We start from the raw sequence: 15665 nt of genomic DNA, 5'->3' as shown, positions 1-15665 counted from the left end.
GGTTGGAGGGGTGGGCTGTAGGGAGAGGCAGAATAGGCTGGGGCTGTTTTCCCTGGAGCGTTGGAGGGCAAGGGGGGACCTGTAGAGGTTTATAAAATCATGAGGGGCATCGATAGGATAAATAGACAAGGTCTTTTCCCTGGGGTAGGGGAGTCCAAAACTCAAGAGGTCTAGGGTGAGAGGGGAAAGATTTAAAAGGGACCGAAAGGGCAACGTTTTCTTGCAGAGATGGTACGTGTATGGAATGAGCTGCCAGAGGATGTGGTGGAGGCTGGTACAATTGCAACACTTAAAGGCATTTGGATGGGTATATGAATAGGAAGGGTTTGTCGGGATATGGACCAAATGCTGCCAAATGGGACCAGATAAGTTTAGGATATCTGGGCGGCGTGGACCAAAGGGTGTGTTTCCATGCTGACATCTCTATGACTCTGTGACTAGAGTTGATAATCCCGCCTGAAATTCCTGCAGATTACTGAGGATTCACAGTGGCGGGGTTTTCCAATTTGCGAGAAAACCCAGTTGTGATGTATCCTTAAGAGGAGCTGTCGGTGCTGTTCCCCTGTCTTTGAGACACATTACATGTAACACCAGATGCTTCTTACCCAAGTTGCTGCGTAAATGGAAGGGTTCACATACAGAACCAGAGGGTTCAGCGTCTCAGGTGTGGGGTCTCTGAAATCACTGTAGTCTTCCAACAATGTGATAATCAACCCGATGGCGGAGGTCAGCAGCAGCAAGCAGGCGAGGGCCTATTGGAGGAGTCAAGAACACATTCGTGAAACATTTAAATATAAACATCTCTGCTCTCAGTTGTGGAGAGCTGCAGAGCCAGGTGCTACAGTGACTTACCCCCCTCCAGCCCCTTGTCCTGGTGTGAAGACACTGAGGCTTGGCCACATCTAGAACCAGAGGCAGTTTAGGAATTACGGTGCCTAGTTTAGTGAACATTCTTTCAAGTGCTTCAAGGAGACGGTGCAGAAATCCCATGCAGTGAGTGTTCTGGGGACAGGGTAGGTACAGTTTTACTCTGTATCACACCCCATGCTGAACCTTCCCTGGGAGTGTTTGATGGGGACAGTGTAGATGGAGCTTTATTCGGTATCTAACCCTGTTCTATACCTGTCCTGGGAGTGTTTGATGGGGACAATATCCAGGGAGCTTTAAGGTCAGTCTTAAAGGAGTAGTGGGAGATTTAATCCATAATTAAGCTGAGCGCCATCCAATGTCATGAGAGTTTTGTTGATGCTTGGAGATGTATGTAGAATGAAGTGCTGAATTTTAAATCAATGCATTAAATCCTGATGTCTGCTGCTATTTTATCCCATGATGAAGAGTGACTGTGCAGTGTCACAGAGAGGGGTTACAGTGACTGTCCAGTGTTACAGTGAGAGGTTACAGTGACTGTGCAGTGTCACAGAGAGGGGTTACAGTGACTGTCCAGTGTTACAGTGAGGGGTTACAGTGACTGTCCAGTGTTAAAGTGAGGGGTTAGAGTGACTGTGCAGTGTTACAGTGAAGGGTTAGTCTGACTGTGCGGTGTTACAGTGAAGGTTACAGTGACTGTCCTGTGTTACAGAGAAGGGTTTCAGTGACTGACCAGTGTTACAGTGAGAGGTTACAGTGACTGTGCGTTGTTACAGTGAGGGGTTAGTCTGACTGTGCAGTGTTACAGTGAGGGGTTACAGTGAGTATCCAGTGTTACAGAGAGGGATTACAGTGACTGCCCAGTGTTACAGTGAGGGGTTACAGTGACTACCTAGTGTTACAGTGAAGGGTTACAGTGACTGCCCAGTGTTACAGTGAGGGGTTACAATGACTGCCCAGTGTTACAGTGAGGGGTTACAATGACTGACCAGTGTTACAGTGAGGGGTTACAATGACTGCCCAGTGTTACAGATAGGGGTTACAGTGACTGCCCACCGTTACAGTGAGAGGTTAGAGTGACTGTGCGGTGTTACAGCGAGGGGTTAAAGTGACTGCCCAGTGTTACAGTGAGGCGTTAGAGTGACTGTGCAGTGTTACAGTGAGAGGTTAGAGTGACTGTGCGGTGTTACAGTGAAGGTTACAGTGACTGTCCAGTGTTACAGAGAGGGGTTACAGTAAGGGGTTAGTGATTGCCCAGTGTTACAGTGAGGGGTTACATGACTGTCCAGTGTTACACTGAGGATTACAGTGACTGCCCAGTTTTACAGTGAGAGTTACAGTGACTGCCCAGTGTTACAGTGAGGGGTGACAGTGACTGTCCAGTGTTACAGTCAGGGGCTACTGTGACTGTCCATTGTTACAGTGAGGAGTTACACTGACTGACCAGTGTTACAGATAGAGGTTAGAGTGACTTGTGGTGTTACAGTGAGGGGTTACAGTGACTGCCCAGTGTTACAGTGAGGGGTTATAGTGACTGCCCAGTGTTACAGTGAGGATTATAGTGACTGCCCAGTGTTACAGTGAGTGGTTGGAGTGACTGCCCAGTGTTATAATGAGAGTTACAGTGACTGTCCAGTGTTACAGTGACTGCCCAGTGTTACAGTGAGGAGCTACAGTGACTGTCCAGTATTACAGTGAGGGGTTAGAGTGACTGCCCAGTGTTACAATGAGGGTTAAAGTGACTGCCCAGAGTTGCAGTGAGGGGTTATAGTGACTGCCCAGTGATACAGTGAGGGTTATAGTGACTGCCCAGTGTTATAGTGAGGGTTAAAGTGACTGTCCAGTGTTACAGTGAAGATTACAGTGACTGCCCAGTGTTACAGTGAGTGGTTGGAGTGACTGCCCAGTGTTACAGTGAGTGGTTGGAGTGACTGCCCAGTGTTACAGTGAGAGTTACAGTGACTGTCCAGTGTTATAGTGACTGCCCAGTGTTACAGTGAGTGTTACAGTGACTAAAAAATGTGTTGCTGACAAAGTGCAGCACTTAATGCAGCATCCAAGTTTCAGGAGAATCGATGTTCCGGCCATAAGCCCTCCTGAAAAAGGGCCTATGCCTGAAACGTTGATTCTCCTGCTCCTTGGATGCTGCCTGACCTGCTGCACTTTTCCAGCAACACATTTTTCAGCTCTGATCTCCAGCATCTGCAGTCCTCACTTTCTCCATGTTACTGTGACTGTCCAGTGTTACATTGAGGGGTTACAGTGACTGTCTAGTGTTACAGTGAGGGGTTACTGTGACTGTCCAGTGTTACAGTGAATGGTTACAGTGACTATCCAGTGTTACAGTGAGGGGTTACTGTGACTGTCCAGTGTTACATTGAGGGGTTACAGTGACTGTCCAGTGTTACAGTGACGATCCAGTGTTACAGTGAATGGTTACAGTGACGATCCAGTGTTACAGTGAGGGGTTACTGTGACTATCCAGTGTTACAGTGAGGGGTTACTGTGACTATCCAGTGTTACAGTGAGGGGTTACTGTGACTATCCAGTGTTCCAGTGAGGGGTTACAGTGACTGCCCAGTGTTACATTGAGGGGTTACAGTGACTATCCAGTGTTACAGTGAGGGGTTATAGTGACTATCCAGTGTTACAGTGAGGGGTTACTGTGACTATCCAGTGTTCCAGTGAGGGGTTACTGTGACTATCCAGTGTTCCAGTGAGGGGTTACAGTGACTGCCCAGTGTTACAGTGAGGGGTTACTGTGACTATCCAGTGTTACAGTGAGGGGTTACTGTGACTATCCAGTGTTCCAATGAGGGGTTACAATGACTGCCCAGTGTTACAGTGAGGGGTTACAGTGACTATCCAGTGTTCCAGTGAGGGGTTACTGTGACTATCCAGTGTTACAATGAGGGGTTACTGTGACTATCCAGTGTTCCAGTGAGGGGTTACAGTGACTGACCAGTGTTACAGTGAGGGGTTACAGTGACTATCCAGTGTTACAGTGAGAGTTACAGTGACTGTCCAGTGTTACAGTGAGGGTTACAGTGACTGTCCAGTGTTACAGTGAGGGGTTAGAGTGATTGCCCAGTGTTACTGTGTGGGTTACAGTGATTGCCCAGTGTTACAGTGACTGCCCAGTGTTACAGTGAGGGGCTATAGTGACTGTCCAGTATTACAGTGAGGGTTTACAGTGACTGCCCAGTGTTACAGTGAGGGGCTACAGTGACTGTCCAGTGTTACAGTGAGGGGTTACTGTGACTATCCAGTGTTCCAGTGAGGGGTTACAGTGACTGCCCAGTGTTACAGTGAGGGGTTTCAGTGACTGTCCAGTGTTACAGTGAGGGGTTACAGTGACAGCCCAGTGTTATAGTGAGGGCTACAGTGACAGACCAGTGTTATAGTGACTGTCCAGTGTTACAGTGAGGGGTTAAAGTGAATGTCCAGTTTTACAGTGAGTGTTGAGTGTTAGAGTGAGGGTTACAGTGACTGTTGAGTGTTAGAGTGAGGGTGTATCGTGTGCACACAACAGTGAGTGTGACATTTTTCGCCATGAGATTCCTGAACCATGGCATCTTCACCTATTTTTCAAGTTGCCATGATTCACTCCCACTCTTCCCCTGTGCTATTCCTCAGCACACCCCCAAACCCATCTTTTGTTTCTTTACTGTCCCCATTACCTACTCTGTTTTCTCCCATTAGCCTATTTTTCCATTTTATCTAGAGTCCTATCATCGTAGAGAGGTACAGCATGGAAACAGACCCTTCGGTCCAACCTGTCCATGCTGACCAGATATCCCAACCCAATCTAGTGCCACCTGCCATCACCCGGCCCATATCCCTCCAAACCCTTCCTATTCATATACCCATCCAAATGCCTCTTAAATGTTGCAATTGTACCAGACTCCACCACATCCTCTGGCAACTCATTCTATACACGTACCACCCTCTGCGTGAAAAAGTTGCCCCGTAGGTCTCTTTTATATGTTTCCCCTCTCACCTTAAACCTATGCCCTCTAGAGTCATAGAGCCATAGAGATATACAGCATGGAAACAGTCCCTTCGGTCCAACCCGTCCATGCCGACCAGATATCCCAAGTTCTGGACTCCCCAACCCCAGGGAAAAGACTTTGCCTCTTCCCTGCTATATCCCTGTTTCCTGTCTCTGCCCTTGTGCCCAATCTGTGTAATCTCTATCAGTTCTATGAGAGATCACAAACTTGAAACTTTACATTTGTTTTTCTGTTCCACAGATGCACCCGGAGTTGCTGTTTATTTCTAACAGTTTTTTTGCTTTTCTTTTGTGCATTTAGTTACTTCGGGGTGTAGGAAGGTACAAATATTCATAAAACAACATAATTTTCTGGATATTGTTTGTGGTACAAGATTATTTCAGCAAATCTATTGTTTAAACCTATAACTGACATTTTAAAATCACTTTGATTGTGAGTGAGACAGAGGGTGAGTGAGAGATGAAGTGAGGTTACCTGTTTTACGAGGTAGAGTTTGGAATTTCTGACCCCTCTCTGTTTAGGGCTGAATAAAGGTGGGAGTTGCCATGGTGCACAGACCCAGAGAAATCCCAGAGGAATCCACACCAGGACAGTCTGCTCCAAGCAGACCGGCAAGTCAGGATCTGGTCTGTCCAAGTATGAATCATTCTGAAAGAGTAGACACATCACCTCAGAATCATGCCATTATAAAACCATAAGAAACAGGAACATTCGGCCCATCGAAGCTGCTCTTCCATCCAATAGGATCACGGCTGATCCAACATTCCGCATGTCTACTTTCCTGCCCTTTCCTTATAACCCTTGATACCCCAAACTGATCAAGAATCTATTTCAACCTTAAATTACACTCGGGGTGGCACAGTGGCTCAGTGGTTAGCACTGCTGCCTCAGGGATCTGGGTTCGATTCCAGCCTCGGGCGACTGTCTGTGTGGAGTTTGCACATTCTCCCTGTGTCTGGGTGGGTTTCCTCCCACAATCAAAAAGATGTGCATGTTAGATGGATCGTCCAAGGAAAGTGCAGGGTGATGGGGTGGGTTTGGGTGGAATGCTTTTTGGGGGGGGCCGGTGTGGACTCGATGGGCCAAATGGCCAGCTTCTGCAATGTAGGGATTCTTTGACTCTGCCCCACGGGTCCCTGTGGTAAGGACTTCCAAAATCTCACAACCCTCTGAGAGAAGAAGTTTCTCCTCATCTTAATCTTAAATTGGCGCCTCTTTGTTCTGAGACTATGCCCCTCTGGTCCTAGATTCTCCCATGAGGGGAAACATCCTCTCAGTGTTTACTGTGTCAAAACCCTTAAGAATCCCATATGTTTCAATGAGATCACATCTCATTCTTCGAAACTCCAGTGAGTAGAATCCCAAACTGTTTAGCCTTTGCTTATTAGACAATCCTTCCAAACGAGGATTCTTACAGTAGAGTAGGTGATCACATTGAGTCTACAGTTTTGTGACCAAGCCATTCAGCTCCACAGATCATATTTGTGTTTGTGCTCACCTCAAGGCCTCTTTATCTTGCCCTTTCACCCAACGGTTTAATTCTTTAATGCCCCCTCCTTGCGTTTCTCCAGATTGGTTCGAAATGGATCAATGCCATTTCCCCCACCTGCTCCAACTGGTCTCACATTCTCACTGGTCTCTGTAAAGAGGCTTTCCTTAAATACCCTGTTGGATTTATTCGCCATATAAATACCTCCAGTTCTGATCTTATCGGATTCGTTTATCTGCACATCTTTCCTATCAGACCCTTTCATTAACGTGAAGGCCTCCCTCAGCCCACCCTAAGGGCTTAGAATCATTTCTAAGGAGGAGGCCTTAAGTCTTTCAACCTGTTCCTCCATGTAATGAGATTGTGGGGGCTCCTGAGCACTATCTATCTCTTCGCTCCAAATCCCTTCATATCTTTCGATAATGAAAATCTATGAACCTCAGATTTAACTGTAAGAGCTGATATCTCATTAACTGCCACTTGTGGAAGAGAGCTCCAACTGTTTGCTCTTTGGCTGGAGGTGATGGGGTTTTGGCTATCAGCTTGTGAGGCACTGAAGGGGCCTGCACCAGATCACATTCAATTCAGGCAATTGACAGGGCAGCGGCAGGCCTTTCCTGGGATCAAGGACCCCGGGGCAAGAAGTCCCTCCAACTGAGAACCCCCTTTCAATCAGAGGCTGGCAGCATCATTGGACAACCGCGCCATTGGGGAGATGGTGGCCGCTGCCAGTACAACATCTGCCCAAGGCCTCAGAGTATCAATGGAATCACAGACAGAGGTGGTGGTATTGGAGGGGGTAGGTCACAGGGAGCAGCAAGCTGAAGGATGAAGACAATAAGGACACAGGAGTGTTTCTCAGCAGGCTTCCACCTTGGTCCCTTGGTCAGGCACCTGACAACAAGCAGCCATCACCATACCCATCCTCACAGCCCACAAGTTAACCCCACACAGAGACTCTCTCTATGTGATACGTTGCTGTTGGAGTTAACTATAGGGTAGAGGCAACTGGCCACTTGACAGGCCTCAATTGGCAGGACAGCAGGAAGTCAGCCACCCACCTACCTATCCACCTACCCATGCTTGATCTTAAGATACCTTTACCTACAATCTCTAAGTGAAGTTTGCTCTAATGATGTCACTATTACTCACCATGATACAGATGAAATAGTCCCTCATTTGCTAATCTACTTCACAAGGTTAATGACCAGTTAATGTCTATTGACAGTGTCAATCTGAATGACTCATGGACTGAGCATTAACTCCACCAAACGCTAACGACTCTGGTGGGCTATCAAAGATACACCTTGACTGTTAATTGTGTATATTGGAGCAGTACAGTTAATAATGGAAGTCAATGACACAGTTAGATTTGAACTTAAATGATGTCACTGTGACCTCACCAGTGATCTCTGTCAATACAACAGGTTCAGGTCAGAAACTCATTGCAACATTATGCTCCCTTGGATTAATAGAGAAGGTACATCTGATGGAGGCATTCAAAATAATAAAGGATTTTGACAATGATAAAGGAGATGCTTTAACGTTTGATAAACAAAAGATACAGATTTCAAGACAACTGGGAAAGAACGAGAGAGATTCAGAGAGATGAGAGTTATTTATAACTCAGAATGTCGTTGAGGTTCAGAATGTACTGAGTGAAAGGGCAGTGAAAGCAGATCCAAGAGTAACTTTCAGAAGGAAATTAGGTACAGACTTGAGGAAGAATGAATTGTTGTGTTGGAGAAATGGAGAGGAGACTGGGATCAACTAGGCAGCTCTACCAAAGCTGAAAATGTCTTGCTGGAAAAGCACAGCAGGTCAGGCAGCATCCAAGGAGCAGGAGAATCGACGTTTTGGGGCATAAGCCCTTCTTCAGGAATGAGGAAGGTGTGCCAAGCAGGCTAAGATAAAAGATAGGGAGGAGGGAATTGGGGGAGGGGCGTTGGGAATGCGATAGGTGGAAGGAGGTTAAGATAGGGGTGATAGGCCGGAGATGGGGTGGGGGCGGAGAGGTCAGGAAGAAGATTGCAGGTTAGGAAGGTGGTGCTGAGTTCGAGGGTTGGGACTGAGACAAGGTGGGGGGAGGGGAAATGAGGAAACTGGAGAAATCTGAGTTCATTCCTTTTTTTTGGTTTGGTGGTGGGAGGTGGGGTCATGGTCAAGAGGGCAGTAGAAGGAGGTGTCCTCTTTTTTTGGTTTGGTGGTGAGAGGCGGTTTTTGGTTTGGTGGTGAGACGTGTTTTTTGGTTTGGTGGTGAGAGGTGGTTTTTGGTTTGGTGGTGGGAGGATTTTTTGGTTTAGGGGTGGGAGTTTTTTTTTATTTGGTGGTGAGAGGTGTTTTTTGGTTTGGTGGTGGGAGGTTTTTTTGGTTTAGTGGTGGGAGGATTTTTTTGGTTTGGTGGTGAGAGGTGTTTTTTGGTTTGGTGGTGAGAGTTTTTTTTGGTTTGGTGGTGGGAGTTTTTTTTGGTTTGGTGGTGAGAGTTTTTTTTGGTTTGGTGGTGGGAGTTTTTTTTGGTTTGGTGGTGGGAGTTTTTTTTGGTTTGGTGGTGGGAATTTTTTTTGGTTTGGTGGTGGGAGTTTTTTTTGGTTTGGTGGTGGGAGTTTTTTTTGGTTTGGTGGTGAGAGGTGTTTTTTGGTTTGGTGGTGAGAGTTTTTTTTGGTTTGGTGGTGAGAGTTTTTTTTGGTTTGGTGGTGGGAGAATTTTTTTGGTTTGGTGGTGAGAGTTTTTTTTGGTTTGGTGGTGAGAGTTTTTTTTTGGTTTGGTGGTGGGAGGACTTTTTTGGTTTGGTGGTGCTTCTGTACCATAACATTCAATGGTTCCGTACATCACAAGATCTGAGCCATAACCCAGACTGATATTACAATGTGGTACTGATGGAATACCACATTACATAGGAAACAAAAACAGAAATTGCTGGAAAAGCTCAGCATGTCTGGCAGCATTTGTGGAAAGAAATCAGAGTTAACCTTTCGGGTCAGGTAACCTTTCCTCAGAATTGATGGTAGCTCGGAAAATGTTGGTTTAAAGGCAGAAGATAGGGTTGGGGGAGGGGGTAGAGAGGAAATGACAGGTGGGGATGGAGACCAAAGGTAGAGAAGAATATTTGGACAAAGGAGGGATAACGATCTGGCTAGGAGGGTGGATAGCTATCAATGGGGACTATTTGTGGCTAACAATGGGTTGCGTCTGATAGCAGACTGTGCGAGAACATCCCCTGGTGTGTGGGGGTGGGGTTAGAAAAATGGAAGAGCTGAAGCCCTGAAGTTATTGAACCTAATATTGAGTGTGGGAGGCTGCAGGGTCCTCAAGTGGAAAATGAGGTGCTGTTCTTCCAGTTTACCCTGAGCTTCGCTGGAGCACTGCAGCAAGTCTGAGACAGGGATGTTGGCCAGGGAACAGGGTGGGGTGTTCAAGTGGCAGGCCACTAGAAGCTCAGGGTCTTTTTTACAGGCAGAATGTAGCTGTTCTGCAAACAGGTCACCCAATCTATGCTTCGTTTCCCCAATGTAGAGGAGACCACATTGTGACTAGATTGTGTGAAGTGCAGGTAAACCTGGAAGATACGTTTGGGCCCTTGGATACTGAGGATGGAGGAAATTGTGTTTTACTAAATGGTCCTGTCTTCTTTATCTGGTGGGTGTTGAAGAGCCCATATCAGTATCGCAAAAATAGTCTCAAATTTCTCCTGAATGCTGGTAACATTCCCACCTCAGCTATGAAACTGGGATTCACCTCGTTGCTAATTATGGGATGTTACCAGGGAATGTAGCTGCTGCATTTTTCTGTATAACATCAAAAAACATATCCTCATGAGAAGTACTTTGAGATCTTTCAGTGTGTTCAGGTGAGACTAATAGATTTTACTTGGGCAAGGAGCAAATGGAGTTAAAGTACAAATCAGAGATGATCCACCTGAATAGTTGAACAGACTCAAGGGACTGTTTGGACAGAGGATCAATTCTTAGACGATCTTGGGGTTTACAAGAAAGTGCTAAAAGTTCAATACATGGACCAGGCTTAACACATTGGGGATAATAGGAGGACAAAGCCAGTAATTTATTCAAACAATTTACTAATAATCCAAGGATAATCATCTCATCAAGAGGTTGCTGAAGGAAGTCAACGACAGGACTTTAACGATCTAAGTTATAGGGAAAGGTAATAAAATTGTAAGTTGGGGCGGCATGGTGGCTCAGTGGTTAGCATTGCTGCCTCATAGCACCAATGTCCCAGGTTCAGTTCCAGCATCAGTCGACTGTCTGTGTGGAGTTTGCACATTCTCCCAGTGTCTGCGTGGGTTTCCTCCCACAGTCACAAAGATGTGCAGGTCAGGTGAATTGTCCGTGTTAAATTGCCCATAGTGTTAGATGCATTAGTCAGAGGGGGTGGGTTGCTCTTTGGAGGGTCGGTGTGGACTTGTTGGGCCGAAGGGCCTGTTTTCACACTGTAGGGAATCTCATCTAATGTAATCTAAGTCTGTTTCCCTTGAGAAAAAGTCGTATTCCTTCGATTGCTCAGTTAGGAACAGGACGAGACCATTCTGCACCTTGAACACATTATGTTGTTCAATGAGTTCATGGTTCATCTGTATCTGAATTCCATCCATCTGTCTTAGCCTCATATGTTTTCATACCCTTGGCTAGCAAAAATATTGGATGATTTTAGATATTAAATGGTTTAATTCTCTTCCTGTTATTAGATGTTCTTTCCTCAAAGAGCAACCCTTTCTTAACATATGCCTTCAGGGAGCTGTTTTCGAACATCAGTCAGAAACGACATCTTGAGAGGAATTATCTTTTATTCAGTCATGAAGGACTCAGCTGTTTAGAGGTACATCAAGAAAGACATGGTCTCCTTATGATGTGGAGTTACCACTTTGAGAGAGGTCTCCATGCACAGGGTTGAGTGGGACTCAACAATTCACCATTGGGAGAGGAAGGAAAGTCGAAAGACTAAACCAAATGTTAAAGAGCCACCTTCAATCCTCCTCCAGCTTCCCAGTCAACGGGAGAGCAGACTGGAGATCAGCAACAGAGGCCTCTAAACATCTCTGTCACACCTTTCACCATCTCAAAGTGTATGACAACTAATCACCCTTTCGATGGGAATCACTGGGCTGTATGGTAGGGAAGTGCAGCAGCTAATTTGCACCAAATTAGGTCTTAGCTATTGAACGGTTAGCCTGTTCCTGTGATGTTCCATATCTGACAGATAAATTCATGAAACAGGAGGCTGGAGAGAACTCTGCGGATTATGGCATAGCATTACCAGATTCATTTGTGGGGGAGGGCTGGTTCCATGGAGGCATTCAAGAAGGGGGCATTGGATGGTTATTTGGATAGAAATGACTTGCAGGGATATGTGAAATAGGCAGGAAATTGGCTCTAGAGGATAGAATGCAGGCATGACGGGCCAAATGGTCTCCTTCTGCACTGTAACAATTTTGGGGCAGTCACCAACAGCACAGTAAAAGCCATAGGTTCTCACCTGAAAGGCAGCACCTCTGACAGTGCAGCACTCCCTCCAAGGAGCAAATTCAAAATCATTTTGATGAGCAAAGGCTTTTCAGAAGATCCAATGTAGGGTTAGGGTGAATAGAATAAGATTGCCCCAGTGATGAATGGATCTAGAAGTAGGGCCAATTCACCTAACCTACACATCTTTGGACTGTGGGAGGAAACCCACACAGACATGGGGAGAATGTGCAAACAGACAGTACACACAGACAGTCACCGGAGGCTGGAATCGAACCTTGGCCCCCGGCGCTGTGAGGCAGCAGTGCTAACCACTGAGCCACCATGTTGCCCCATATTTGTACCATCTGCTGTAGCAGGATTTGAACCTGGGTCCCCAGAACATTATCTGGGTCTCTGGATTAACAGTCCAGTGATAATACCACAAGGTCATTGTTGAGAAAGAAAGGGGAGGCAAAGTCTTGTCCAGAAAACGAGAACCAGAAAATGCTGGAAATATTTTGGTTGTTAAACCTTTCTGACTGAAAACATGAAGTGAAGGGTGAGAGATGGCCACTCAGTTTATCGGGGCCTCACCTGTGTACTCCCAATACAACTACTGATTTATTGAACAACCCCTGAGGAAGGGAAAACCATTGCATATTATTTGTTTTTATTCATTCACGGGATGAGGGCATTACTGGCTAGGCAGCATTTATTACCCATCCCTAATTGCCCAGAGGGCAGTTATGAGTCACCCACATTGCTGTGGGTCTGGAGTCACATGTGGTCATCATTAGACTCTTAATTCCAGATTTTTATTGAATTCAAATTCCACCATCTGCTGTGCTGCGATTCGAACCTGGGTTCCTGGGACATTACCTGGGTCTCTGGATTAATGGTCCACCACTTCCCCTCTACCCCCTGTGCCCATATATTACATATATTCTATAGGAGATATGCTTCATATACCCTGTCACTCCTACTTGGAAGAAAACAGTCCAATATATTCACTTCTTCACTATTCGCTGAAGTCTAACCTGACCTACAGATCAATGGTGATCTGACTTCAGTCAGTGTACTGTACTGCTTTGAATCATTCTTCCCTCTGCTCTTGTGCAGTCCCATCCTACTCAACCTCCTGAAAGCACAGAATATCCCAGTTCTCATGGACCAGCTCAGCCTCTGGGCATGAATTTCTCTCACCCCTGACTGCAAGAGACGTGAGTTCAAGATTCACCCTGAAGACTTGAGCAGATAATCCAATTTGGTGAACCCAGTATTGAGTACCACAGTACCAAGGGATCGTGGCATTGTTGAAGATACCACCTTGCATGAAATATTAAACTGAGATCCTATCTGACCTCATAGTTAGATGGGGGAAAGAGCATGGGGAAGTCTCTCCATGTGACTATTCAACCTACATCACTAAAACAAACAATCTGGTCATTACACGTTGTTTGAAGGAGCTTGCTGTGAGCAAATTGGCTGCTGGGCTTCCCACATCAAAACTGTGACAACATGAATCCTTCATTGGCTGGAACACGAAACGTTCTGAGATACTTGCTGGAGTAGTGAAAGGCTCAATGGAAATACATTTTTTTCAAAGAAGTCAATCAATGTAAACCCTGACTAAAGCCAGGGATTGACATTGAAGGGAAACACCAAGTGGAGTCACTTACCCAAAAGGTGGAACCACAGTATTCATCCAGCGTTGACGACATGGCCTGCTCTCTCTCTCTGGGTGGCGTGCTCAGAATGAATACTTCACAGCAGCCCTCTCCAATAAAATGACTTGACACCAAAAAATAACTGCAAGGTAAACCGTGAGTCGGCAAAAAAAACGAAAGCAGAGTGGGAGGGGGCAGTGGGAGCAATGTGAAAACAACGGGGGCAGATCTCCTGCCTGAGGGCTGTTGCGCACGGTATAGTGAGCAGAGTCTAACAAGACCAAAGCCACCTCTGTTAATATTTAATTGCAGCCTCTTCATTTTATATAACTTACTATTTTGTTTTCGAGAGGGTGGTTTCATTACATGGGGCGGAAGGAATGATTACCTTTCTGTTTGTCTCCCACAGCCCAGCGACAAAATGGCGCAAACCATTACTTTGAAGGAGCTAAGGATGGGTTTTGTAGGTCCATCTCACTTTAGCTTGATTCTTTTCACACAAAATCTATGCCAGCTGTGGCTGAATCAACAATATGAGGTTAATTATTAGAAAACATTATCTTTTTCTTTTGTCAATTTCTCTCTGTTGTAATCTGCCTGCACTTTCAATTGGACTTTAAAACCATGGCAAAGTTGGAACATTGGACGTTACACTTTCTGCCTTGTAAACCAATTCATAATCAACATCTCAACAAATTAACGTTCAGCTTGAGGTAAAATGTAGGATCTAGTTCCCTTTCATGCGGAGTATGGGGAGAGAGCGAGAGAGAGAGAGAAAAATAGACGAAGAGGTGCGGGAAGTTTTCTTGACATGCACATACCTGGTCTGGGTGCCCATCATCTCAAGCCCTGAATAGTGTAAATTGCTATTAGATGGAAGGAATCAACAATAATGAAGTCAACTGTAAAGAAAAGTAAGCCAGCTGGAAAATAAAGATTAACGTATGATCCAGAAATTAGCTGTACATTCACACTATGTTTCCTACATTTCACTGGAAGAGGAAAGGTGTTCAAACTACATCTCGTGTGCCATCAGCAGGACCCAAGCCTTCACAACCTTCAACATGTCCAGACAAATTAAGCACAAAACTCCTTGTGTTTGCCCTATTTCGAAATGTTGGCCTGGGTGTTTAAAGGACATTTGTCTCATTGGTGGATATTTGCTAATTCAGAAAACCAAGGTCGCTGATCAAACAAATTTATATACAGCCGTTGAATCTCCACGGCGAGCTCATGATAAAAAAATTGAGACTTTGTTGCAATCATCTGAAATAACCCTCTCCCTCCAAATCTCCCCCTTCCCTCTTTAAGATGCTCTTAAAACCCATCTCTTTGATTAAATGTTCAGTCATTTGGCACGTTGACTTATTTTTCAATTTAGTATCTCATTTTTGATGGAAATCATGAATGAAATGACTTGTGTTAAGCTCCATGCAGATGTTATTATCGGACAAGTCAATCCCAAACAGGAAGTGGCTTCAAAGACCATATTTTGATTTGCTTTGGTTTTGATAAAACGGTCTCTTGCTGAAAAATCAGCAGTCGATGTTGCAGGTTTTGATTTAACGATAAAACAAAAGTTAATTAACAAAATAAATAAAGATTAAATAGAATAAATCAAACCATCTAATTATGATACAATGCAAAGATTTTTAAACACGTGATAAATGTATGAACCTATTAATTCTAAAGTCTGGCCTCAACTGACTAATATAAAATCACCAAAGCTACTTCTGAGAAATACTTACATGGTAACCATTAACTTCAGACACAAAAAAAACTCACTGGTTACTACCTCAAAAACAAGAAACCCAAACGTACAATAAATGATAAAAAAGAAGTCTCACAGGTTACACCACATATTCCCCTAAAGAAGAATGGAAGTGTATCTTCAAAAGTCATTTTCATTATTCATCAAAAGACATATTATCACTATGTCCACATTATACCAACACTAATTACATGTTAATATTAGTTAAACATTGAGGTACAGAGTAACCATTTCTTTTTAATAGATATTTTTATTGAAAATTTAACATTTTTACAAGTTTACAAAATAAAAAAAACCCAAGTATAAACATTGATATACAATTAAATCTTAAATAAATAATAACCAAAATTTAACAAAAGAAAAATACCGAGAAAAAAAACAAAACTCAACTAACTACTA

At 44.7% G+C, this 15665-nt stretch overlaps 1 protein-coding gene across 2 annotated transcripts in view; it reads right to left on the bottom strand.

The window, feature by feature from the left end:
* Positions 1-14505, bottom strand: part of abcc2 (ATP-binding cassette, sub-family C (CFTR/MRP), member 2) — a 76770-nt gene extending 62265 nt beyond the window's left edge. The window contains exons 1-4 of one of the 2 annotated variants that reach the window (XM_072557205.1): positions 14317-14505; positions 13508-13637; positions 5355-5528; positions 606-752 (exon numbers count right to left, since the gene is read on the bottom strand). In XM_072557205.1, the coding sequence (XP_072413306.1) occupies positions 606-752; positions 5355-5528; positions 13508-13637; positions 14317-14336 (471 nt within the window). In that variant the 5' untranslated portion in view covers positions 14337-14505. Of the gene's footprint in view, positions 1-605; positions 753-5354; positions 5529-13507; positions 13954-14316 lie in introns of those variants that run through there. The other variant, XM_072557204.1, reaches the window with a different exon arrangement.
* Positions 14506-15665: the final 1160 nt, after the last annotated feature.

Source organism: Chiloscyllium punctatum, chromosome 38 (assembly GCF_047496795.1).
Source record: "Chiloscyllium punctatum isolate Juve2018m chromosome 38, sChiPun1.3, whole genome shotgun sequence".
Classification (NCBI taxonomy): domain Eukaryota; kingdom Metazoa; phylum Chordata; class Chondrichthyes; order Orectolobiformes; family Hemiscylliidae; genus Chiloscyllium; species Chiloscyllium punctatum.
Note: the sequence above shows the minus strand (reverse complement) of the source record. Positions and strands in the feature narration are given on the sequence as shown.